This window comes from Hypomesus transpacificus, chromosome 18, assembly GCF_021917145.1.
Source record: "Hypomesus transpacificus isolate Combined female chromosome 18, fHypTra1, whole genome shotgun sequence".
NCBI classification, from domain to species: domain Eukaryota; kingdom Metazoa; phylum Chordata; class Actinopteri; order Osmeriformes; family Osmeridae; genus Hypomesus; species Hypomesus transpacificus.
Genome location: NC_061077.1, coordinates 581,015 through 606,014, shown reverse-complemented (window position 1 = coordinate 606,014; position 25,000 = coordinate 581,015). Strand labels below are relative to the sequence as shown.

The 25,000-nt window shown below is 45.4% G+C and overlaps 4 protein-coding genes across 5 annotated transcripts in view; all 4 read right to left on the bottom strand.

Annotated features, from left to right (window-relative positions):
• plekhm2 (pleckstrin homology domain containing, family M (with RUN domain) member 2) overlaps positions 1 to 11,603 on the bottom strand; it is a 14,083-nt gene extending 2,480 nt beyond the window's left edge. Inside the window, 16 exon segments of the mRNA XM_047040581.1 lie at positions 221 to 411; positions 628 to 760; positions 1,089 to 1,177; positions 2,843 to 2,907; positions 3,203 to 3,293; positions 3,387 to 3,456; positions 3,590 to 4,095; positions 4,097 to 4,472; positions 5,257 to 5,551; positions 6,687 to 6,746; positions 8,626 to 8,800; positions 8,945 to 9,032; positions 9,145 to 9,244; positions 9,541 to 9,650; positions 9,814 to 9,920; positions 10,962 to 11,603. Of these exon segments, the coding sequence (XP_046896537.1) occupies positions 221 to 411; positions 628 to 760; positions 1,089 to 1,177; positions 2,843 to 2,907; positions 3,203 to 3,293; positions 3,387 to 3,456; positions 3,590 to 4,095; positions 4,097 to 4,472; positions 5,257 to 5,551; positions 6,687 to 6,746; positions 8,626 to 8,800; positions 8,945 to 9,032; positions 9,145 to 9,244; positions 9,541 to 9,650; positions 9,814 to 9,920; positions 10,962 to 11,021 (2,516 nt within the window). The 5' untranslated portion in view covers positions 11,022 to 11,603.
• A 100-nt stretch (positions 11,604 to 11,703) lies between these two features.
• Positions 11,704 to 15,638, bottom strand: ddost (dolichyl-diphosphooligosaccharide--protein glycosyltransferase subunit (non-catalytic)). The gene is made up of 11 exons (XM_047039887.1): positions 15,368 to 15,638; positions 14,934 to 15,044; positions 14,680 to 14,766; positions 14,415 to 14,518; positions 14,203 to 14,297; positions 13,973 to 14,066; positions 13,702 to 13,850; positions 13,452 to 13,599; positions 12,798 to 12,918; positions 12,569 to 12,675; positions 11,704 to 12,362 (listed from the first exon to the last, which is right to left on the bottom strand). The coding sequence occupies exons 1-11, from the start codon at positions 15,600 to 15,602 to the stop codon at positions 12,213 to 12,215; spliced, it is 1,401 nt and encodes a 466-aa protein (XP_046895843.1). The 5' UTR covers positions 15,603 to 15,638; the 3' UTR covers positions 11,704 to 12,212.
• A 142-nt stretch (positions 15,639 to 15,780) lies between these two features.
• On the bottom strand, positions 15,781 to 22,805 carry zbtb17 (zinc finger and BTB domain containing 17). 2 transcript variants are annotated; one of them, XM_047040610.1, is made up of 15 exons: positions 22,458 to 22,805; positions 21,676 to 21,942; positions 21,367 to 21,543; positions 20,911 to 21,240; positions 20,694 to 20,783; positions 20,278 to 20,531; positions 19,900 to 20,042; positions 19,332 to 19,632; positions 19,028 to 19,115; positions 18,766 to 18,882; positions 18,523 to 18,643; positions 17,953 to 18,083; positions 17,567 to 17,830; positions 17,379 to 17,468; positions 15,781 to 17,247 (listed from the first exon to the last, which is right to left on the bottom strand). In XM_047040610.1, exons 2-15 carry the CDS (start codon positions 21,878 to 21,880, stop codon positions 16,844 to 16,846), a joined length of 2,715 nt encoding a protein of 904 aa, XP_046896566.1. In that variant the 5' UTR covers positions 21,881 to 21,942; positions 22,458 to 22,805; the 3' UTR covers positions 15,781 to 16,843. The 2 variants fall into 2 exon arrangements, with proteins under 2 accessions (XP_046896566.1, XP_046896565.1); XM_047040609.1 differs by having other exon boundaries at positions 22,475 to 22,805.
• A 360-nt stretch (positions 22,806 to 23,165) lies between these two features.
• Positions 23,166 to 25,000, bottom strand: part of hspb7 (heat shock protein family, member 7 (cardiovascular)) — a 2,401-nt gene continuing 566 nt past the window's right edge. The window contains exons 2-3 of the mRNA XM_047040073.1: positions 23,934 to 24,067; positions 23,166 to 23,731 (exon numbers count right to left, since the gene is read on the bottom strand). Coding sequence (XP_046896029.1) covers positions 23,552 to 23,731; positions 23,934 to 24,067 — 314 coding nt within the window. The 3' untranslated portion in view covers positions 23,166 to 23,551. The remainder of the gene's footprint in view (positions 23,732 to 23,933; positions 24,068 to 25,000) is intronic.

The following is a 25,000-nucleotide window of genomic DNA, read 5'->3' as shown; positions in this document are numbered from 1 at the left end:
AGAGAGGCAGAGAGAGAGAGAGACAGTGAGACAGTGTTACAACATCACACCTCTCAATAGAGGAGGCACCACAGCAAACATCAAAACACACTGTTCCTTAGCCGTGAGTCAACACTGAAACACTATTCCAACTGTGCACTTCTGCTCTTTGATTACCAGCTGTATTTCCTGCTGCTAAATGAATAAACGTCTCCTTGACGACCCCACTGTGTTGTCCTACCTGAGGACGAGGTAACAAGGCTTCCACTGCTCCATGACCAGGTAGGCGGTTCCAGCTTTGTAGAAGAGAGCGCCCTCCTTGGTGTTGGAGGTGTCCCCTGAGCCAGGAGGGCCGGCCTGGGGGGTCAGGGCCGCGTCCATGGGGTCCTCCCAGTGCACCAGGGAGTACAGCCGGATGCACACCTCAGACACCTGCACAGACGGGTGGAACGAGTGGACAGGAGCTCAACGGTAGCCGAGATATCAGATATCGAAAATGTACAAAGACCTTTGTGCCTCTGCTTGTTAAAAAAACGGGGTTAATCAAATTGTTTTGTTTGATTTTTAATTAGTTTTGATGGTGTGGTTATATAAAGATTATAGACTGTAATAGACTATGGTAGCAAAGGATTGTCTAGGTTCTGGTACCTCGCAGTGGGACTCCTGGGAGACAAACTTGGTGAGGGCCAGTTTCTCCATGGTGGCGTCGGTCAGGATGGAGGGGTAGGGAGGCTCCCTGTAGCCCTTTATCATGGCTGACTTCAGGGCTGCAACGAACCAGCTGGGGGAGGAGAGGAGGGGAGAAGGGGCATGGGAAGGGCCAGTGAAAATAAACTAAAATCAATCATCTTATTACCATGCTAAGGCAGAGAGATCCAGTGAAAGAGAGCAAGAAGCAGATACATGAGAGAGACAGTTAAAGACAGTGACTGAAAGAGAGACAGAGAGAGAGAAACATATAGACAGAAAGAGAGACAGAGAGAGAGAGAGACAGAGAGAGACATAGAGACAGAAAGAGAGACATAGAGACAGACAGAGACACAAAGAGAGAGAGAGTTATAGAGACAGAGAGAGACATAGAAAGAGAGAGATAAGGGTGTGTCTCTCACTCTGTCAGTGAGGAGTCCGCCGTGTCCAGAAGGAACTGGCGTCGCCTGTTGGTGCACACCAGGGTGACAGTCTGCTGGTCCAGACCCACCTAGGACACACAGCACAGCCTTGACACCACTGGACACACAGCACAGCCTTAACACCACTGGACACACAGCATAGCCTTGACACCACTGGACACACAGCACAGCTTTGACACCACTGGACACAGCACAGCCTTGACACCACTGGACACACAGCACAGAGCACAGCCATGACACCACTGGACACACAGCACAGCCTTGACACCACTGAACACACAGCACAGAGCACAGCCATGACACCACTGGACACACAGCACAGCCTTGACACCACTGGACACAGCACAGCCTTGACACCACTGGACACACAGCACAGCTTTGACACCACTGGACACAGCACAGCCTTGACACCACTGAACACACAGCACAGAGCACAGCCATGACACCACTGGACACACAGCACAGCCTTGACACCACTGGACACAGCACAGCCTTGACACCACTGACCACACAGCACAGAGCACAGCCATGACACCACTGGACACACAGCACAGCCATGACACCACTGGACACACAGCACAGCCTTGACACCACTGGACACACAGCACAGCCTTGACACCACTTTACACACAGCACAGCCTTGACACCACTGGACACAGCACAGCCTTGACACCACTGGACACACAGCACAGCCTTGACACCACTGAACACACAGCACAGAGCACAGCCATGACACCACTGGACACACAGCACAGCCATGACACCACTGGACACACAGCACAGCCTTGACACCACTGGACACACAGCACAGCCTTGACACCACTGGACACAGCACAGCCTTGACACCACTGGACACACAGCACAGCCTTGACACCACTAAACACACAGCACAGAGCACAGCCATGACACCACTGGACACACAGCACAGCCTTGACATCACTGGACACACAGCACAGCCTTGACACCACTGGACACAGCACAGCCTTGACACCACTGGACACACAGCACAGCTTTGACACCACTGGACACAGCACAGCCTTGACACCACTGACCACACAGCACAGAGCACAGCCATGACACCACTGGACACACAGCACAGCCTTGACACCACTGGACACACAGCACAGCCTTGACTCTACTGGACACACAGCACAGCCTTGACACCACTGGACACAGCACAGCCTTGACACCACTGAACACACAGCACAGAGCACAGCCATGACACCACTGGACACACAGCACAGCCATGACACCACTGGACACACAGCACAACCACGACACCACTGGACACACAGCACAGCCTTGACACCACTGGACACACAGCACAACCATGACACCACTGGACACACAGCACAGCCTTGACACCACTGGACACACAGCACAGCCTTGACTCTACAGAGCCGAGGCTGTATGGACTTCCTGACGTATAGTAATGTGTAGGTATGGCCAAATCTTTGTTAGCAGTTCTGAACAAGATTAAAAAGTCTTGTTACAAAAACAACAGTGTCAACTCATGAACCTTGTGACTTGTTGCCACAGACACAGCTTCAAACCTCAGCCGTAGACGAAAAACACGATGACCTTAACTACAACCAAAGATTTGAAGAATCTTTGCCATCCTGAACTAAGGCACTAAGCACTTGAAAACGTAAACACAGCGGCCTTGCGACACTGTGAGAGGCCATCTCATCCAGACCAGAATAGACTGATAACACATCTGTGCTGTAACTCACAGAGACGTAGTCCAGCTCGTTGTAGGAGATGGCGTCCTCCACCGTGTAGGGCTTCTCAGCGGCTCCTGTGTCAGAGAGGGACAAGGGAAGGAGGGAGGAAATCACTAACGTCAACAAAACACACACAAAGTAGGACTGTAGAGAGATAATGTTGCCATTTTCCCTGAAACTAAACCTGTCTCATTGTCATGGAGACACTGTTCTAAACCTTGTTGAACTGCACAGTGAGAGTAGTTCTTTGACAATATCATTATTAGTTGTTCAGCTCACATTCAGCTATGGAAGTCTTTGTAACCTAGTATTATGTGGTCCTTGTAGACTGGGATCAGTGTTGTGAGTGACTGTGGTTAAGCCCCCTACCTTTCCTCAGCAGGTAGATGTAACAGTCAGTCAGCAGCAGGAAGAGAGGCTGCAGGTCTCCTTCCATGTGCCCTGTACTCATCTTCACCATCTGGGAACACACACACACACACACACCTCAGGGTCCGGTGCACACGGCATCTTCTTGTTCCTCTCAGAGAAGGACCCTGAACACTGTCCTCACCTTGAAGTGTTGCTCCTCATTCTCTCTGAAGACATGGATCATGAGCAGGAGCAGGTGATTGTTGTCCACCCTGAGACATCAATGAAACACTGTTACTATGGAACAACAGCGTCACTATGGAGTACAAAACAAGTTGTTGCCGATTTTTTTAAATTAGACCAAAATGACCGATCGACCGTGTCTTTCTTCGTTTAGCTCCTTACTTGAACTCAGCAGGATGAGTGACTTCCGTCGGACTTAGCCTATCATCTTCAAGCTCCTCCACAGGCGCTCCAGAAGCAGCCAATCCGTTCTCAACGACCACCTGCAACTGCTCTCCCGTGTCACTTCCTTCCCCCTCCCCTGCTTCCTCTTCCTGTTTCAGGACGTCTTCTTGTCCTGCCAGAGCCTCTGTTTCTCCCTCACCTTCATAGCTACCAAGAAGAGCCTGCGACTGGCCATACCCTGCAGAGTCATGGTGGCCACCACCCTGGGCAGAAGGGTCTGGACTGTGGGGGGTAAAGCAGTAGAAGTCAGCGGGGGCCGGGGGGGCTTGCAGGAAGTTGGGGCTGGGGGCCAGAAGTCGCAGTGAGACTCCAGCCGGGTCGGGAGGCTCGCCCCCCGGATCCCCTCGAAAGGGCTGCTGCCCTGTGGGGTGTGGGCCCGAGGTCGCCCCTGAGCATGGTCCTCCTGTCCCGTTGTGGTGGCTCTTATCCTCTCCACCTCCCCCCCCCCCCCTCCTCCTCCTCTGCCACCAGGCGTTCCCACACCTCGCCCCCGTCGAGCCGGTCGATCACGTCACGCAGGGGCTGACCCACGCTCTCCATGGAGGTGTCCGTCATTTCCGGCAGTCTCAGCAGCCCCTCCGCCTCTTCACCATCCTCCTCCTCCCCTGTTCCCTTCCTGCTCCTCCTCCTCCTCCTCACGGTCTCAGACCCGGAGTCCTGCGGGGGCCCCAGGGAGGAACTCCAGGCGTCGGCTTCCCCGGCGGCATGGAGGCTGAGGTCAGCCTCCACCTGCTCCAGGGAGGACGTGGGCTGGCTGCTGGCCGAGTCTGTGGGGCCTTTCCCCCGACGCTTCTTAGCAGGCTTGCGTCGTCTAGCCATCCTGGGGAAGATGAAAGACCAGGTTTCAGGGTTGTGCAAGTACACAGTTCAGTTCTAGGTCCTGTTCCTCTTAACTGTTGACTAGCAGTCTAACCAAACATGGTGATATGGTCCATCAGATATGCGAAACTAAAGATGCTCATAAATAATAAACCATGAAACTGTTAACCGACAATACGGATGTAAATCGGTTAATACTATCGGTTAAACAGTGTTGCCAATTTAGCGACAACTTCGCTAGATTTAACCCTTTTTCACCTTAACCTCATGACAAAAAAGTTGCGGCTAGCGACAAATCTAGCGATCTTTTGCAACTTTGGCAATCTACGTTTTCGTTGTTGAGCAGCAACAAAATAGCTGTAATTGTACTTCTGTGTAACCGCCAATCATGTAGGTACAGCCGGCGCTCTCGGATTTAATCTGTTTTTGTTTTGTTACATTTACATTTTACATTTAGCAGACGCTCTTATCCAGAGCGACTTACAGTAAGTACAGGGACATTCCGCCGGAGGCAAGTAGGAGTGAAGTGCCTTGCCCAAGGACACAACTAGCCCGACTCCCTCACCGCTCAGCCATCTGACTCCCTTGTTGTTGTTTATGCTGCCATTTCAAAATATTCCCCTTATGGGAGAATTTTTTTTTTTATGGGCCACAGACACTCGTCCATTCTACATTTTTTTATCTTGTCGGTTAGATTAATGGCCGTTTAAGAACGTTTTTTAAATTATTATGAGCATTACTATGTGAAACTGTAATAAAATCTTAAAATCTAAAACGAAACACACCTGATGACCTCCAGCTCGTTGCTGGTGCTTTCCGTGTCGTCCCCGGTGGTGGCGTCGTAGCGGCTGGCTGTGTGCACGGGCGTGACGTCGGTGGATGTGTTGGTGTCCGAGTCCTCGTTGAAGGGGTTGTGTCTCAACGTGGGGCTCCGAGGTGCGGGGGGTGGGGGAGGGGCCACCTTGACGATGACAGATGAGGCGGCGACGGCGGCTCGAAGCGCCACAGAGTTACCGATGACCGTCTGTGGTTCGGAGCCGGTGGAGCGAGGACAACTGACCGGGTCTGTGAGATCTCCCTCTGGGATAAGGGGAGACGGGTCAGATGGAGCTAATGGGATGACGGAGCAGTCTACACCCGCACACTCACACTGGTCATGCATGCACACGCCATACATTTTAAATGAGGGGGTGGGGGGGGAAGAAATATGGCGATGTGGACAGGACAGACGTGCAGAAAAATAATGACTGTATGGGTGCATTGGATAAAAATACGCAGATAGATAGACATGCTTCATCTCGTGCCTGGGTAAAACCATTCCACCATTGCTTACACTGGCCTACTTTTACTACAGCTAAGTATAAACTACTTAGTCTAGCTGTCGTCAGAAGTTGGATATATTGAATATCTCCAAATATAATATTCCCTCAAATATATATATCTACATAACTTAGACCTAAGGAATGACAAAACGTATCAGGATTGCTTACGTTTCTTAAAAAGTCAATTAAGCCCCATGTTAACCTGCTAACTGTAGCCATGCAACGGCTGTCAATCCAAGCTATGGTGGTTCAGTTACACCTCAGGACAGAGTAATGAGCTTCCTCCTGACACAGCCGAGAGCAACACACCAGACAGATTGAGCACCAGTGGCATTGAGCACCGCACTTCCCCTTAGTATAACGAGACAGAAATGCAGAGCGAGCATTAGGATCATGGTTCCCTGGGGGAGGTGGGGGGACTGTCTGCTGTATATTAAAACACGATTCCTCCCATCCAACAAGACACCAGCGCATAGCACTGCCCACACTTACCTGAGGATGGACTAGCACTACTGCAAAAGTTTATTTATTGGCTTCATTACAAAAGGCTACTGTACAAAAGGCTAATATTTTCACAACTAAGCAACTATGAGTAATGCAGCCTATATTACGAATGATATAAAACTTTGAAAACAGTAAACTGTAAAGAATATGTGTGCATCTTCGTACAGAAAATGTATATTAATCTTTTTCAAGGAACATTAAAGCGTTTGAGTTAGTTGATCTTTATCAAAGTTTTGCTTCAAGCAGTAGCATTAAGCTACCTTTTTTGAAAGGTAGTTTTGCCTTTGAATAGCAGAACAGCATTCATTCAGCACATACTGTGGGATGAGCATGCATGATGCTGTGAGGGGAGAGGAAGAAGGAGGGAGGGGGGTTTAACCATGTCCCACCTTCCCAGTCTGCAATGGGCATTGACTGCAACACGGGGAAGATGTCACCGAAATCATAATCTAAAAAAGGAGGGATGAGATTCAGCATTAGACAGGGAAGGATGAGACAGGAGACTGATGAGAAAATGACAACAGAACAACGTGACATGAAACGCATGATAACAACAGACACGGAGAGAAACAGAAAAGCTAAACCCGGATTGGTGACTAATAATATGGTCACCACCATGGTGACAAATGAATAATTGTCAGGAGCAATGGGAAATGTGGCAGCATTCACACACAACTATAAAACCAAAGAAATCAGAAGCCTTCGGTTTATTTACTCCAGCCATTCCCGACCTTTTCCACTTAGCGACCCACTTGCCTGGCTCAAATATTTTTGTGGCCGCCCGACATCCGTTCACTTAATTTGCGCTTATCACACGTTTAACAACACGGGAGCCTAACGGTTTGCTTTCACGGCACAATTTATTTGAGCGATCAAAGAAGACAAAGTGCCCATCAGCGCCACAGTAAGCACACATTGTAAAGAGAGGTAACCTGCGTAACTACCACAACCAGGCCTAAAAACTTCCGGTGAAGTTAGAAACGTGAATTTTAAATAACCATAACATGTTGTTAAACATTAGCTATTGCTCAGCGTCTTGCTTTTTTTCCCCCAACAACAGATCGCCCCTCACGAGATCTCTCCCAACGTTTCCAGATTTCTGTTAAAAAACTGAGATATGTTACATTACATTATCCATAGGAAACAAATATGACAGACCAATTGTTCATGTGAGTTAACATTAATGACTAGCAAGCAAACTGACAGATAATTGAGTACATTAAATGCTAGAGCTAGCCTAGCTAACGTCACTGCTCCAATCCTAAATAGCTAGCTACAGCTAGCTACTTTTAGTGTGCACGTTAAATAAACCATATTGTAATTGTAGCTCAAAACGTACAAGTTGAACCCCTTTTCCCTTTAGCTTGAAGGGCAGCAACATAGGATTCTATGTACATAGTTTATTGTCATTTTGGGAAGAAAACCCAAGCTCATTAAAAAAAAGCTTTGTTTTTGAGAACTAACGTAACCGCTCACTACCGGAAGTTGTTGACTTGGATTATGTAATATGCGGAAGTGATCCATGCATGTTGTGTTTTTCTTCTTTTTTTAAATTTTTTTTATTTGCTTATGCAAGTTAAACGGAAATGTCAGTTGGTCATTCGTCAAATGCCAAGCTTAACTATTGCCGTTTCGGTCATGATAAATTAAAGGCAAGATATAAAAAAAAATGTGTTAGAATTGAAATAATCATTTACCAACAGTATATATAAATATTTTGATATTTATTCATACACACGTTTTTAATTGGTATGGTGGTGTAACGGGTGTGAACCTGTGAAATTCACTCCTCAGGTATGTAACAGGCCACCCGCATCAACGAATAGCTAGCTTTTATTTGGCGTAGTTGGTAGTGGTCACGCTTGGCAAGTCGGAGGTCGTGCGTTTGAGCCCAGTGAGTGGCGAACGAACCTTGTTGTGACGGAGCGTGACTACAGTTGTTACATAGCCGTCAGTGCCCCACTTGTATCACCCTAGCGGCCGCGGCCCACAGGTTGTGAATCGCTGATCTATACGTTTCCGAGCACATGAGATCACGCTCAGTGCCCATCACATAATTTAATAAAGAGCACTTCTCATCAAGATTACTTCTTGCCAATCATTTTATACATCTGTGAGTCACTTGTGCCAGCCAGGACTGATTCACTTGCGGGATCGATATTTCATTACGTGGCATCAGCCTATAAATGAGTGCCTCTGCATGAGACTAGGAGAATGATCGAGCAATAGGGGGAGAGAAAGAAAGAGAGACAGACACAGACACAGAGAGAGAGAGAGACAGAGAGAGAGAGAGACACACACACAAAGAGAGAGGATTGTGTTCATTACCCTCGCTGGACGGGGCTATGGCGCTGTCGTCCCACTCCAGGTTGGTGGAGGTGAGGGAGGTGAAGGAGTGCAGGGAAAGGCTGTCAGAGCTGGGCAGCCTCTCCTCAAAGTCCAGCAGGTTCTGGGGCTTGTAATACTCTGGCATGTAAGGGGCCACATCCAGGTAGGGCACATCCTATAGTAAATGTGGGATTTTATTTTGACGCTGATGTGGGATTTTATTTTGACAGTGATTTAATCGTCAAATAACTCAAAAAACTCTGTAAAGTGAACATTTCACAAGCCCTGTGTGCTTCCATTACTAGTGTCGTTGACTAACCAGCTCCAGGTCAAAACGAATGAACTCCAATCCAGACACCAGTGTGAGGAAGAGGGTGAGGTGGTCGTGGCTGCAAACCAGCGCATTTCTGAAAAGAGATTGATTTCTGAATCAGTTGCCTAATTTGCTGGTGGAACTGGAGCTGCTTGCATTTATCATTAAAAAAAAGGAGTAAATTGTTCCAATAGGACTGCACTTACTTGAAGTAATACTTCTGTAGCAAGCCTTGATTCTCTTGAAACAGACGGAGGTAACTTTCTAGAGAGCTCTCACTAAGAGCAAGGTATAACCAGGCGCGGCCTGAAGCAGAAAAGATAAACACTAGTCAGTCCTAAATGTGTGGCTGGTAATTGGGTCTTTAAAGACCTATGCATTCTTTCCTATCTGGTGTTGCCAACGGGTCGAGTCAAACCCAAACCCAATAATCTCCTCTCTGAAAGGACAAACACATAAGCTACACCGTAGAGAAGCTAAGCACTCTAATCCACAACAAAACATCCTAGACGTCACACATCACAGCGACTTGAAAGGCGCCGAGCTAGGACCAAATGTTGACACACAATGCGTAATTGGGATGTGAAATACTGGTGTCTTACTGCGGCCGAGGTTGGTTGCAATGTGTTGCAGCTCTTCTATCTGTCTGACCGCCTCTCTGCGGGTGAAGTGGAGGACTAGAACCCAGTAACCTGAAGAAATATCCTGAAGACTGCAACACACACAAGTTAGGCAATTTAATAAAGCTTTATGAACCCTTTCTGCAAAAACACTTCACTTCATATTAGTACATTGTAAGCACCATTAAATTATCAATGCGCAATACTGAGAGAATAAACTGTACGAACATCCTGTCATTCTTACATGTCTCTTACCCGTAGAGTAAAGCGTGGTCGAGGTGTTCGCACAGCCTCTGCAGCACCCGGTCGTGATTACGAATGGCTGGAGTCTCATCCTCACAGGCAGCAAAGTAACTCTGCAGCTGCGGAACGTGAAGGACACAGAGGGAGATGGTCACATAAGGAACACAGTCTAACTGGCCCCCACTCATGACAGAGTGGAAACATGCATTCATGCTAGAGAAATGGTTGAGTAACGTTTGTCTATGGATAGTGGAATTGAAAAAGGCAGTGAGGCAGGCATTTCATTGCCTGTGTGTCAGTATGATGATGATAAGCTGTGTTTACAAAATACTGTAAGACTTACTATAGATATATCACGTAAATCTGCGAAGGCACCACTGCAAACATTTGAACATGGAGCATAGAAAAATTTGAGTTCCTTACAAATTCCAATCACCTGACTGTCATGTGACCATGAGACTTAGGGAAACATTCAAAATATGGGCTAAGCTATTTCAAAATCATATCATCCAAAGTGTACACTGCACTTGCCAAGTCCTCACTACACTTCAAGTAGACTGCATTGAAGTCAACCACAGCGCATAGTTTTAAACCGAGGCAGGGACAACGCCAACAATAGCACTGACATTCAAGGAAGGCAATCGACACAAACATCCCAAAACAGAGTAGTCCTTCACACTCTAAGTTAACACACTCCCAAGGACTAATACACAAAATAAGCACAAACGCTGTTACTAAATTGTAGTTCCAACCAAGTTTATATTTGCTGCATTAACGGGGACTAGCGCGTAGAAGCACACCGAGCATGTTTACATCATGACAGCATCGGTATGCCGCAGTCAAGCAGGATGGTTAACCCACCATCAACGTGGTACTCAATTAATGATAGGTGACAGCTAGACAACAAATGAGGCAAACAGTTTAGTTTGCTGTAAAATCATTGCCATTATCAGATTACAATGGTAGCGCATTCCGTTTCTCTTCTAGTACACCCAGCTGTTCTCCTCAGTTCACTAAGCAAGGCCCACACTGCACTGCCCTGAGTCAATGTGTGTTGTTCAAACGAGCTGGCACCCTCCACAAGGAGAACATGTACATTAGCTAGACTAGACCGATATGCAGTGAACAATATGTTTACTGTACATTCCGACCGGGCTTACCTTTTTGACTGACAACGAAATGTTCTCCAATATTCGGTCCTTGACTTTGAGTTGATCCATCACTACTTTGCTCTGGTCTTGTCTTGGCAGCCCACAGCTGTCAGCTGATATGTTGCTCACTTATGTTGGCTAGCGCGGCAAGTTAGCCGACCTGCTAGTGCTACTCAACTAGTCTGAACTTTATAAAAACTGGTGGCAACATATACTGTACCATTACATATCCAACAGCCTTGTTACATAAATGTCTACCATTCCGTCAAACACGAAACAGCAGAAATGTAAGCTATTTTGCAAAAGTGCTAGCTTAAGTAGATTGTAGACCAGTCAGATAGCGCCCACTTCTTTGGTGTAGCCTTGCTAGCTAATTAGCAATAGCTAGCTAACTTGAACTAGCTAGAAATAGCAACTTAATTTGATGGTGCAATAAGTCATTTTATGACGCCGACAGGCTATTTCAGCAACTTACTTTACCTGTAACTATGTATTTCGACAGGCACATTTCAATAAGTTAAAGTTGTACGCACTAACACAGTCCATTATTTATTTCTCGCTTTCGTGCCAAGCTAGCTAGATAGACTGGCTTTCAAGCGCTGCTATATCCATTTGTCAACCAGCTGGCGGCTAGACAGTACACCCTGAAGATCTAGCTATAACTGACTGCTACGTCACTTACCGGTCAGTTCAAGGAGGTGACAGATCGTATCAAGTATCAGTCGGTAATCATCCACACAATCGTATTCAATGGGATGTACAATGTCAACATTTTATTGTGGCTTACATGTATTTCTGGAACTTAATATAGCAAACACCGATTGGAACAATTCTGATCAGGCAACAAAATATTCAGTGCATGTACCACATATTGTTTCCAAAAATTAACAAATGACATCCTTGAAACGAGTTTAAACAAGTGCTCCACCACCTCATATTGAGCTCATGAGTAAATCAACCATATCCTGACTGAATTCATACTGCACGGATCCTGTGAGTAATAATTACACACAAACAGCATTTATTTTCTTTTAGTACAAAAAAAGCTTAGTCGCAGCTTCTAAATGCTGAACGAGTTAAACTTGCAAATTATTGGCATAGTGTTCCCAAAACCAATAATGACAATGTCACATTTTAAACTGTCAAAAGGTTTCCAAGTCTTTTTCTCAATTTCAGCAACCAAGACCTTTGATTGATTTCAAACCCTCTCCCCCCCACAAACCAAATTTATAATTTCTTCCACCCATCTCTCTTTCTTCTTTAATCGGACTTCTCCTTTTCTTTCATGTGAAGGAAGACTATGCTGAAGACAAAAAGGCCACCCATCATGGAGAAGACACTGGCATAGTAGGGATAGGCTGAGGGGATGAAACGCTCGTACTGGGTGTGCTGCAGAGGGCGCACCGATACCTAGGGTCGAAAAAAAGATGGAACATTTGGTCAGAAAACAGGAAGTTAATTTCTTGGTTATGCTCAATGCCAGAGTTCTTTAAAACACATAATTGGATCAGGAAAACAGTTCAGCGGTCTGGGCCATTGTTAAGCAATCCCTTTTGACTCTCTCAACCTCATTTTTATGTGTAATGCCTGGTGAATATTTCATTTGACTGGGTCACCTGAGTGGAGGAGTACAGGTGTGTGAAGCCTAGCCTGTTGTAGTCCACCTTGAACTGGAAAACTCCGTACACGTCTGGAAGCTTGAACTGCACACTGTATTTTCCTCCTATTGGAAATAGAATCATTTAAGTCATATTGAGAACACTAGTATTGCTCTCATCATAACAGCGACTTCTAACAAAACAAAATCAGTCAATTAGGTTGTGTCAATAATATAATCGTCCATACCATTTTTCTTTAGGTAGGTCCTGACAAATGGATCGATCCTCACAAATTCCAGCTGAATGTCATCGCCGTCGAAGGGAACCCAGTGGCCGTCAGACAGCATCTCAATAACAACGCTGTACTCCTGTGTAGGAATAGGGAGTGCCATCATTGCCATGTTTTAGAAATCAAGGAAAAGCAAAACTCCACAGAGGGTGCCAAGAAATGTTTTCCACTGCCTATTAGGGTTGTTCCTGCATTGAAAAGGCTTAGGCGGCCCGACTAATGTCTTCTAGTAGAAATCATGCCCCCAAAAATATTGGTGGATTTATTGCTGCAATTAGGGCAACCACCAGTTCGTGGCGCTACACTTTCATTACGATATTCGACAAAGAAGACCAACCTATTGTAACGCTACCTTTCAGAGATGGATAAAATTGAAAAAGACGTGTTGATGGATTGCGTTCAGTAAGCTGCTAACCGCCACAACAACAACAACAATTGTTAACAATAATCCCCCAACCCCCTCCCCCCCGAGACTATTTTGGAGCTTGAAAAAACCTGTGCTATATGAAAAAAAGAAAACAAGCATGTTGGAACATCATCAAGGCTTAAGCGTCAGTTACAAAGGGTTTCACTAATATCAAGATCATGGATCATAGACAAAAATATGCTCACCACAAGGTCAGTGATGGTGTACGCAGCCGGAGGACTGATTTCACCAACGGGATGATGGGAAACAGCTCCCACCCTCAGAACCCCGGCCTCCTTAAACACCCACCTGGAGAGGGCTTCTGCCAGCTCCATGTTCCCATTCTGAGCATGCCTAACACGGGACACAAGAAGTCAAGAGACCTGCCTACAATACTCTGGTACATCCTCTAGTCTAATTCATACATTATAACATTTGTTCAATTAGACAGTGTACCCCTGGGAGCCAGGTGTTGCCTTCTGCACAGCAGAGTTGAAGAAGGCGTCGCTGAAGAAGAGCATTGACCCGCTGAAGACGACTCTGGCGTTGTTCCTGGCCTGAAGCCCGGCGATGAGCAGCGTGTTCTTTCCAACAGCATGAGGGTACTGAAGACAAGCGTACAACAACGCTCAAAGATGAGGCTTCTTAAAGGCACTATGCAGACAAAGATTACCGACCTTTTGAGAGCAACATTTAAAAATATAAACTGAGGCTAATTTTACGATACCTGAGAGATTGGTCTGTCAGGAAAGTAGGAGTAGGAAGTGGAGGAGCCGGTTAGGATGTCCAGTACCAGAGGGTTTTCTGGATCTGCCACCATACTGGAGATGTAGGGAAGGGATTAACGTGTGGGTCAGCATCATTCAAATTCATATTACTTGTTCACCTATATCCCTGACGAACTGCAGGAACATTATCAACATCATACAATTTCCCAGTTTATGATGCTGGACTTACCCAACACCCTTAAAGAGAATGGGTTTATCTGTAGCTTTGCCAACAATGGTGGAGGCTTTCAGTAGATTCTCTGGGTCAGCAACAATCAAGGTGTGCTAGGTGAAGTAAACAGAAAAAAATAAATATCCATACATTGTTTAAAAAAAAAGGGGATTCTGACACAAAACATTTGAGTTTGTATAAACTGAAACTATTGAAACACTCTTACTTACATCACCAGGATCTGACACATCATAGTTGTGGTGATCAATGACAGCAGTCTTCTCCTCATCAAACTCGATCCCACACTCACTACCCAGCTCTCTCAGTGGGTCACCTATAATAAAGGAGTGGACATAGCAGCAGCATTCAATTATATATACGCATTACACTTGCTGAGTCAAAAGTTATGATTGATGAGTTCAAAGTGAGTCTGTGGCTTTGCAAAAGGATACAGAAAATGTGATTAAATATATGTAATGTTATCCATACTCTTACCAATATCAGAGCTGGCAGCAACAAGGACATTTCCTCCACCATCAATGAAGGCAGTGATGGTTTCAACATTGATATTGCCACCAAAGTCTGAAAGGAAAAAGTGAAACTCCTGATTGGGTGGAATAGGGGAAACTTTTTCATGCAAATAGTCCGTCAAATATTTGTAATACAAATTATTATTATTATGGAGCCTTAAGTGTTGAGTCACATAAGGCATAAAAATGCAGAGGACTGAGTTTAAGACTGAAACATACCCTCAACTGATGGGGCGAAGATGACTAGATGGTCGTAGAGAAACTGTCCATATTTGATCAGAGAAAGGGACGAATCATCTGCGGTCTTGAAGGTTATATCAAATCCTCGGTCTAAAATGAGAAAAAGGAATATAAGCTCTATTGTCATGTTAGTCAATTGCTACTTTGGCGACAGGATTTCATGGTCACTCTCATTGTCGTTCTCTTATGTCTCCACCCTGTGTCTTGATTGAGGTTCAGAGCGAGGGAGAGCCAGTTAGGAAGCTAGCTAGCATTAGCATTGAGTTGTAAATGGTACATGCACACGCTCTTGAGACAACGGAAGTACACTTACAATACAGATAATACGATACACAGTTATCGTTTTCATGTGAAACTGCTAAAAAAGTTGCATTAACTAGTTTGCTAACTAGAGCGGCTACTGTAGATTGTACCTGCCAGACTGCGGAAGAAGATTGAATGGGTGTCTCGGATGTTCATATTGTCCAGCAGAACAAGGGTCTTTCCGTCAGCCCATGCCGAATGCATCATCAATGATATCGACAGAAAGAAAATAACCCCGTTTCCTAGCATTGTAGACTTTGTGTTGGCCATGCTAAAAGATCGTTTTTTGGACGATAGTGGACAAATAGACCGGATCGTTTGCATGACTGCTGTCAACGTCGCCATTTTCCTGCAGTAGAAGTAGACGTCAGCGTTAGAAGGCTAACCTTCCGCCTCGTGATTCAGCCAATCACATACAAGAACGCGTCACCAAAGTACCCATGATGAAGTGAACAATAAAAAATGAATTTCTTTAAACAATTAAAATCATTTCAAGTACAAAACAAAATTGAAAAGACAAAGGAGAGATACAACTGATTTAATAAATCATAAATACACGATGTACTCTCAATCCATTGTTATTTAATCTTTATTGATCTCTGTGTTAGATTAAACATTTTTGTTCGATCATAAATATTTTATTTTCACCACAGGACCTACTAAATGTTATAATTTAAAATTAGTTGACTGACGGAAACATACCTGCATAAACGGAAGCATACAGGAATGACCCTGTTTTTGTTAGTGTACCCCTAACCCATTTGACTGAAACCTCTCCATGCTTATGACGAACAGTAAATCTGCAATTCATACTTTTCCTCGTTTCCCTTCACATCAACAAACGAAAACAACACTCCCATATTTTCACAGAGGAGGACAAACATCAACATGCACAGCATTTAACAATGTTTCCCATGGACGTGTCCCTGAGAGCCAGTAAGACCAAGTCTAGTGATCTTGACTCTCTTCTAGTCTAGTAGTTAGAAGTAGTCTAGAAAAGTCCTCCCAACTCACTTTGCCCACACATATCAGAACTGTGCTTTTAATGAAAATATTTTAACTAAGTATACCAAAATACTGTAAGTGGAAAATAATGCACACTGCATCTCAGTAGGGCAATTTGTTTATCTAACACACAAGCTAACGTATCTGTGGTTTTACTAAGGAAAGCGCACAGACGTGTAAAATCTACAGGTTGTCCGTGGATACCAAGCCTAAAGATTGTCGACATAATAAGGATAACCCAGTTCATTACTTCCATTTATACACATTGCATACTGTGCAAATCTACCTTTGCATGTTTACAGGCTACTGCTGACATTTCTAGATTCTAGAATAAAAAGAGCTGTCAGCATCAAGACTTTTCTTTTCTTCTATAAATGAAAGGTGATCTCAGTAATATACCCAAATCTGCCCAAGAGCTGTCATTGTGAGTTTGGCAGGCGGCTGGAGTTTTTGGTTGACCAAGTGACCTGACCACAAAAACTCTGAGCCCTTATCATAGATCCCCTGTACTTCTATAAGTAAGTACGGTGGACAATTTTAACTCTTTCTCACGTTGTCAATTTTTTTACTCCTCTGCTAACCTAATCCTGACAATCCATCTCTTCTCCTTCTCCACTGTCAATGGTCTCATTCTTCACCTCTGACAAGGTGTCAGCTTGGGCCACCTCCTCTTCCTCCCCACCTCCCTCTTCTCCCTCCTCCTGTGTCTCTTCCACACCCTCGCTTTCTTTCGCCCCTCCCTCTGCATCCTGGGTGCGGAAGATGAGCTCCCCTCCCTGGATGACTTGCTCGGGGGTGGGTTGCCAGGTTGTAGTCGTATCCCCCTCAGTGGTGGCGGTGGTGGTGTACTGGTAGAAGTCAGAGTCAGCCTGGAACATGACCAGGGCCTGTGCTGTGTGGATGCGAACATGCTGGGCTAATGAGCTGGCATCCAGAAACTTGTCACCACATGAGTCACAGGCATACAGGATCTGGGTGTTGGGGTCTGGGAGGAGGAAAGTGGGGGTCATGTAGAAGTGAATCATACAGAAGGAACAACTGCGATTTTTATTGATAAACTTTATAGAAGCAGAGCGAGTACTACGCTACTGTTCAATTTACAGCTGCCTTACTTACCCGCCTCTTGCACCTTCTCAACTGCTTTGGTGATCTCTGCTTTCAGTGCCTCTGTGTCATCCGCCGACACATCTGCAGCCATTGGTACCACTGGAAACACAGATATGAAACCATGTTAACACATACACAGATGAGATTAGGTGGTCAAGTCCTTCTTCTGTCCTACACTACCCAGAATGCTCTCTGACCTGTCAGCTGGGCTACAGCACTAACGGCCAGGGCCTCTGTCGCCAAGGTGACAATGTCCTCGGTTGTGACGGTGACGATGTTGATCTCGCTGTCAGAGGTAGACATGCCTGGGTAGCTGTCGCCCCCATCATCACTGTCTCCCTCGGCAACCACCAGACGCTTCATTCCGGCCTTGCCCTGGTGGACGGTTTTCACGTGGGAGCGCAGGTTGTCAACGCGGTTGAAACCACGCCCACATTTGTCACACAGGAAGGGTTTCTCTCCTTGGTGACATCATGGAGGAAGATAAAAAGAAAAAGGTCCAGATAATCAATTAATGATAAAATCAATTTGGGGGGAATGCAGTGCATGCAGAAGTGACTAATTTTCAATATTCCTGCAGTACCTGTGTGAATGATGATATGCTTGGAGAGATCCCCAACGTTGACAAAAGCCTTGTTGCACATGTGGCACTTGTGTGGTCGGATGTTATCATGATGGCGGATGTGATTGGCCAGCTGACTGGACTGGACAAACCTACGTTTTTGAGAGATCAAAATAAGCTACTTACACCACAAAATGTACATGTATTGTAATATAGTGTACTGCACATATGTTTCAACATTCTGCAGTGCATTTCTTTAGATTTCTACTAGTACACTACTATTATATATATATATAATAAAAGTTGTATTTGATCTGTATAAGATTTAAAGCATATGCTTTCATATAACATCTTTATTATATATTTATATATTTAGTCATTTAGCAGACGCTCTTATCCAGAGCGACTTACAGTAATTACAGGGACATTCCCCCGAGGCAAGTATGGTGAAGTGCATTGCCCAAGGACACAACGTCCTTTTGCACGGCCAGGAATCGAACCAGCAACCTTCTGATTAATAGCCCAAGTCCCTAACCACTCAGCCACCTGACTCCCGTCATAACAACGTTTGTTTGGGATCCAGAGTTGTACCTTTTGCCACAGCGATCACAGACGTAGGGCTTCTCTCCAGTGTGCTGGCGGACGTGGGCGATCAGGGAGCTGGCCTGGGTGAAACCCTTTCCACAGATGAGACACAGGCAAGGCTTCTCTCCTGCAACACACACACAACACTGAGGTAGATACTTCCTGGTCTCAACATGCACAAAAGCATTTCAAAAGCCACTCCCAAATGATGTGACATTACCAGTGAAGAGATGCATTCAGCAAGTCTACCTGTGTGTATGCGTTCGTGCCTCTGCAGTGCCCCTGGGTCAGCGAAAGCCCTCTGACAGTGCATGCATATGTAGGGCTTCTCCCCGCTATGCACCCGCAGATGTCTCTTCAGGTTCCCTGTAACCACAGACTCCACAGTCAGATACCCAAACCGAACCCCATAAGTCAAAAATAAACGATCGAAAACTGCGGTTACGTTAAAGTAGGAAAATAGACACCACAACAGAAACACATGGAAGAAGTGTAACTAGTCATTCCTCACCTGAAGTGGTGAACTGTTTACCACATTCTTTGCATTTCAGTGGACCGTCTGTGATATGGATCTTCAAGTGAGCCTTTAGATTCCCCATCTGCATGGGCAGCAAAACAGACCAAGTATGTCATATCCTGTAAACACTGACCAATCAGTACAACTCAGTCGACTTTAAATAATACCCCAAATCCCATTTGTAGCCACACTCAAACACATTAATTAGGAGATCCCCAATCAAACTAAACGAGAACGTTGCCTCGCTTCCTAATCAATTAAGAGCCTCTGTCCCCATGACCAGTTAGCATCTCCTGACCTGGTTGAACCTCTTTTCACAGTGAGGACACTTGTGTCCTTTGTCTGCGTCATGCGTCTCCAGGTGTCGCATCTTGGCCGTGGGGTCGGAGAAGGCCCTGTCGCAGTAGTCGCACTGGTAGGGCTTCTCACCGCTGTGCACCAGCTGGTGGCGTTTGAGGTTACCGGACGTGGTGAAGAGCTTGCCGCAGTCTTCGCAGCTGTAGCGGGCCTCCCCGGTGTGGCGCTTCCTGTGCAGGTTGAGCAGGCTGATCTGGCGGTAACTTTTCCCACACGTGGAACAGCAGTACGGTTTCAGAGGGCTGCAAGGAGAGCGCAAAAAGGTCAGAAGCGCGAGGTTTGATTATATGCACATTATATGTGTATTATTATTCTATGCACCCCTCCACACACACACAATTTTTTTCAATAAAATCGTATTTCACGTCTGCATTCTCAGTTCAAAAAAAGATGTCCCACCTACATTTGAAGACAAACCTACGCGTCTTGAGAGGGAAGATTCAACAAGGATTCCAAACATTGTTCTGGTGCGGGGAAGCTCACTCATGAAGGAGCTCACTCAGACAGACCTGTGTGTCTTCTCGTGGGCCTTGCAGGCTGCCGGGTCAGAGAACGCCTTGTGGCAGTCCCTGCAGCTGAAGGGCTTCTCTCCTGTGTGGATGCGGATGTGTCTCTTGAAGTTCCCGGTGTGTGTGAACTTCTTCCCACAGTCCTGGAATAGATCAGTGGCTATTAATATATTTGAAACGCACGTTTTCCATCTACAGTGTATGAAATTTGTAAAAAATGAACACATGAATAAATAAAATGAAAATACTTGGAGTCCTTTGGGTATAAACAAGAGTTTTTAGGGGTGAACAGGAGTTTTGTGAAAGTGTGTAAATGTTTTCATGGGAACATGGAGGTGTTTTGACGGGACATCCAGGGTTTCCATACTGGACCCTCACCTCACACTTGTGGGTCACTGAGCCGTAGGACCGAGACTCTGTTCGGTCGTTGATCGCCCCGGAGCGCGTCTGCCTCCCCTCTCTTCCACTCTCTGTGTCGTCTTCCTCCATCTGGCTGTCATCATCCTCCTCTCCTTCTTCTTCCTCCTCTCCTCCAGCCTCCCTCTCCTCCTCCCCTCCTTCCACTTCCTCCTGATCCTTCTCTCTCTTCTCCTCGTTTGCAGACTTCGGCACGTTACCTTCGTCCGAGTCATCTGGGAACGGGACACAGTGAAGACATACATCGCTCAGTGGCCTTGGGAGTGCATAGATGGAGTGGAGAACAGTTTGCTGGTCGTGGTAGCAAACAGTATGCAGATCTATAGGGCCCAGTCATCCATGTCCCAGTCCAGGTGCATGATGCTGAAGGTGGTTACCTGGGGGGTAGTTCCGTCTCGGGGCTCTCCTGGTTTTCCTCCTCCTCATGCTCATGTACGATCTGCCTGCTGAAGACTTGAACGGGGACTCTATAAAAACACAGAACAGTTCTTATAAACCCTCTATACAACACACAGGGAGTTTATAATGGTCAGACTGGGTCAACTGGGCCAATCGACGTCACGACGGACGCATGAGATAATACATAGGACTGACTGGGGGTGTAGTCGGCATCCGAGGGGTCGTCCTGAAAGGGCACGTCTTTGGCTACACTCTCATCCTCCAGGTCCACTTTCTCAACCGATGTTTTCTTCTGTGCCGTGTGCAAGGCGTTCTTAGGGGGTCTTCCTCTGCATGGGGCTGGTTTGTCTGCGGCCTTACTGACTGTTTCTTGGACATTTGCGGCGGTCTCTTTGGGATCCTCCTCAATGACGTCTGACCCTGGATCGACGTCTGGCTCCATAGAGGTGCTTGGGGTCTCGTCGTCAAGGGAACCCATCTCTGGAGGTTGTTCTTTGGATTTCGGATCTGTTTCCTCTGGTCTGTCTGTTTCAACAGAGATGAAGAGGACGACCAATAAGAACGTTTTGTTTCATTTCATTTTAATGTTGAACTGTTTATCAAATGTGTGTATTTTGATTTGAGATCAATTGGGAATGTTGGCGTACTTACGGGCAGTGCAGTCTAGTGGTGTGGCTGATGTTGAGGAGGCGACTGACTGGTAAGCAGAGCAGGCGTTGACAATCTCCTGCATTTGGAGAAAACTGGCGACCGCAAACACGTCTTCCACATTCTGGGGGCTTAGACTCAGTTTGGCTGTGTACATGAACTCCAGGACTTGGCCCAAACCTGAAGAAGAGAAACTAATCTGTGAGATGGAATATCCTCTGTAGGATTCAGAAAATGATTGGACACATGAACCATTTGGATTGACCAATGGAGTGTCCGAAGCAATATCGTAGATGACAACAAAGCTCTCACCTGAAGCATTACTGATATCCAAATGCACCACATCTTTCTGGTCCAGGAACAGCGTACGAAAGTAGGCGCTGCAGGCGGCGAGAACAGCCTTGTGGGCTTTAAAGTCCACTCCATCTACCACAAAGGTACAGTCACACAACAGACCCAACTGACGCTGTTGGTTAAGTTGCTCCAGGACCTTAGAGCTGTGCCAGGGAAAGTCCATCTTGGAGATTACATATGGTACCAGTAAATCGGGTCCAGCAAACCTGCTTCAGCTTTAATGAGCTGGAAATAATGATAACAGAAAATAAAAACAATAGTGAGTATGGGAAGGTGTTTGAATAGGATAAATAACTTAATAACATGCGCGTTTTAATTATTATTTACAAGGCATCTTGTCTTTTACATTTAATTGAGAGTAATAAAAAGCACTAAGAAGTGTATACATTCTCAGCAGACTTGACTCAAAACATAATGACATTATGACAATGACAAACAAGACTGCTCTTCATTTAAAAGAGAAACAAAGACAATCGGTCGAACGAACAATCATGAAAGCCACTATTTTTTTAAAGAATTAAATTGAGAAAGTTTAGTTTGACGATGCATCCGATTGATTATCAATCCTCTATCCTTGTGCCTTTGCTATCAGGGATTAATTCAGCTTGCCTAGACATGCATGTTATGAACCAACAAGATGGCGTTTAGCTTGAAGGCCTTTCTTTTTACTCGTCCCTTCCGATCCTAGTCCTGTGTGTAACTACGCAAGCCATATTCTGCGACGAAAACGCTAGAATTACCTCTTACGAAACGTTACCTTTTCTGCTTCAATAGCTTGTTGTGTTCTCTTTCAAAGTATTTTCCAAAAGTCTCCAGGCTGAATGCGTTCAATCGAGTTTTTCGGCGATCGATCCAGTTCTACAGACTCGATTCACCGCCATCTTCCACTCTCTGATCGATTGATAGTGGCCGGGTGGATGGTTTACATAATGCACATGCGTAGTTCAAGCTCGTGGTCAGTTGAAATTTACCACGCGATGGCGCAACACACCAACTTTGTATTTTATTTCTACCATTGGCAACAAGTTCACCCTGTATATGGCAACAGAAAAGTGTGATTAACTTGTTAGTTGTTACAGTATACTTACAAAGCAGTAATATACGAGGTACTCAGACTGTGAATAAAGTATTTGTTGACTTAACTTTTGAAAGATGTTTATTTCATTGTAATTATGTATGTCACACGGTTTTGGGTAATGTGGTTTCACACTGGAATAACATTAATTACTATAACTTAAATATTGGCAACATTTCTGCAGTGTTGTCAATACATAAGTCATAGAACTTGAGATTTCATGTTATATTCAAATAATTGTGTTCTAAGGCATTAAGTAAATTATTAATAAATGAGACTTTTATCCTTAATATTGGAATATTATCCGTGATCAAACCTGGAATTTTATTATCATGATTAGGGGAAAAATAACAGAAATTGATGCACACACCAGTTTTTTTATTGTCAAAACAGGCAATATTTATTCAGACTTAAATGTACAATAATTCATCATTATACAGAGAGTTGAGTAAAACCAACTGTTCACAAAATGACTGAGTCAACAAGACTTTGTGGTAAGTACTTTCTTAATAACGTCAAACCAATTTTTCAAACAGGAGTTGTGAGTGCATGTGTGGTGATATTGAGGTGAAGTTGCTCTAATGACAAATTCATCGTGAATATTAATTTAATTAATAGTAAGTGGTAGCCTATAATGTAAGGCTAGTCTTCGAACTGCAAGAAAGCCACACAATGTGTCGAAAGTTGGCATTATTTGTGAAGGAATCCAGGAAGTAACTAACAAAATACAGGGACAAAGGGAGTTAAAGGAGAGCTGGGTTATATCTTGATCTCAGTGCGGAAGGTCTGAGTGAGCTCATGTTTGGAAGGGTTCCTGCGAGCCCTAACTGTCAGTGCTCCCTCTGCCTCCAGGGATGATGTCACTGAGGTGGGGTCGACATCCTCTGGCAGTTGACACTTGTGGGTGAACGTGTTCATCACTGTACCATCAGCTGCCAACTGTAAAAAAAAACAAAACAGCAAAATCAAATAAAGATGAAAAAGTCTGAAGAAATATTTCTAAATCACAGTGAATTTAACTTTGAGTCACAAACCGAAAAACTCAACCAGATGAGACTGGATCAAACTTTAAGCAATGTCAGAAGGCGTAATCAAGCCAGGTTTGATCGATAACGTTTTGGGTGAAATGAACTTTTTTCACCTTCTCTGCCCGGACTTCAATCTGGTTGTTGGAGGTGGTGACGATAACATCTTCGGGGGAGAAGTCTTGGACATCCACTGTGAACTGGTACGTGTCTCCAAGGGTCTTGATGTTCCCTGCTGCCCCTGGTCGACCTGGAAACAAAACGGGATACAAGTTTATTCACCATTGACTGAACTCTCCAGTTCTACAGAGACACAAACACAATATATCTACAAATAACCCCCTGACCCATATCCTTTCCCCTTGTAAAAAAGCCAAAAGTGAGAAAAAAAGACTTGTGAAAGCCATTCTGATCCATTCTCAGAGCTACTTGAATACATAAATACTATATGGACGGTATGAGCACATGGATGTCTTCACACAGGTGTCACCAAATGAGCAGTGCTGGAAAGGAGCGACATGGGCTTCAGCTCAACACACTTGACGCTAAATGACGCCACAGATGTACCCGTATGTGTGTGTCTGCGTGTGTGTATCCTGTTGCCCGGCAACCGTCTGGCCCACCCTCTCCAAGGCGTCATCCTAGTCATTCTCTGTGCGTGAGCTAACAACGCTGGCATTGGCTGGAGCATTCCTCGGTGTGTATGTGTACACCCTCTTCCCCTCACAGTCTGTCCCCCAACCCAGCACCCTCTACACACACTCCCCCCCCACGCCATGGGCACACACAAGCATACCAGTAGCAGTACCAGAATACCCTGCTCTGCCTTAAGGCTGACCAACCTATCCACCCCTACCCTCTCTCTCTCTCTCTCTCTCCCACACACACACACACACACACACAGACAGACACACACACTGCCCTACCCAGACCCTGGTGAGAAGTCACAGGGTCAGACACATGGGAGTAAATGTATTCAGTAGCTTGAAGGGAGTTCAAAAGGCAAACTTATAGACATGCACAACACGTAGACGTGTAAACAGACAGGGCAGTGCACCCATGTATTCACACAGCATTCTCAACACACTGTACACTCTATTTATGCATCGACTGTATTGTCGTTTTTAGACCGGTTAGACCAGGGGCGTCAAATCCTGGTCCTCAGGGGCCGTTGTCCTTAATG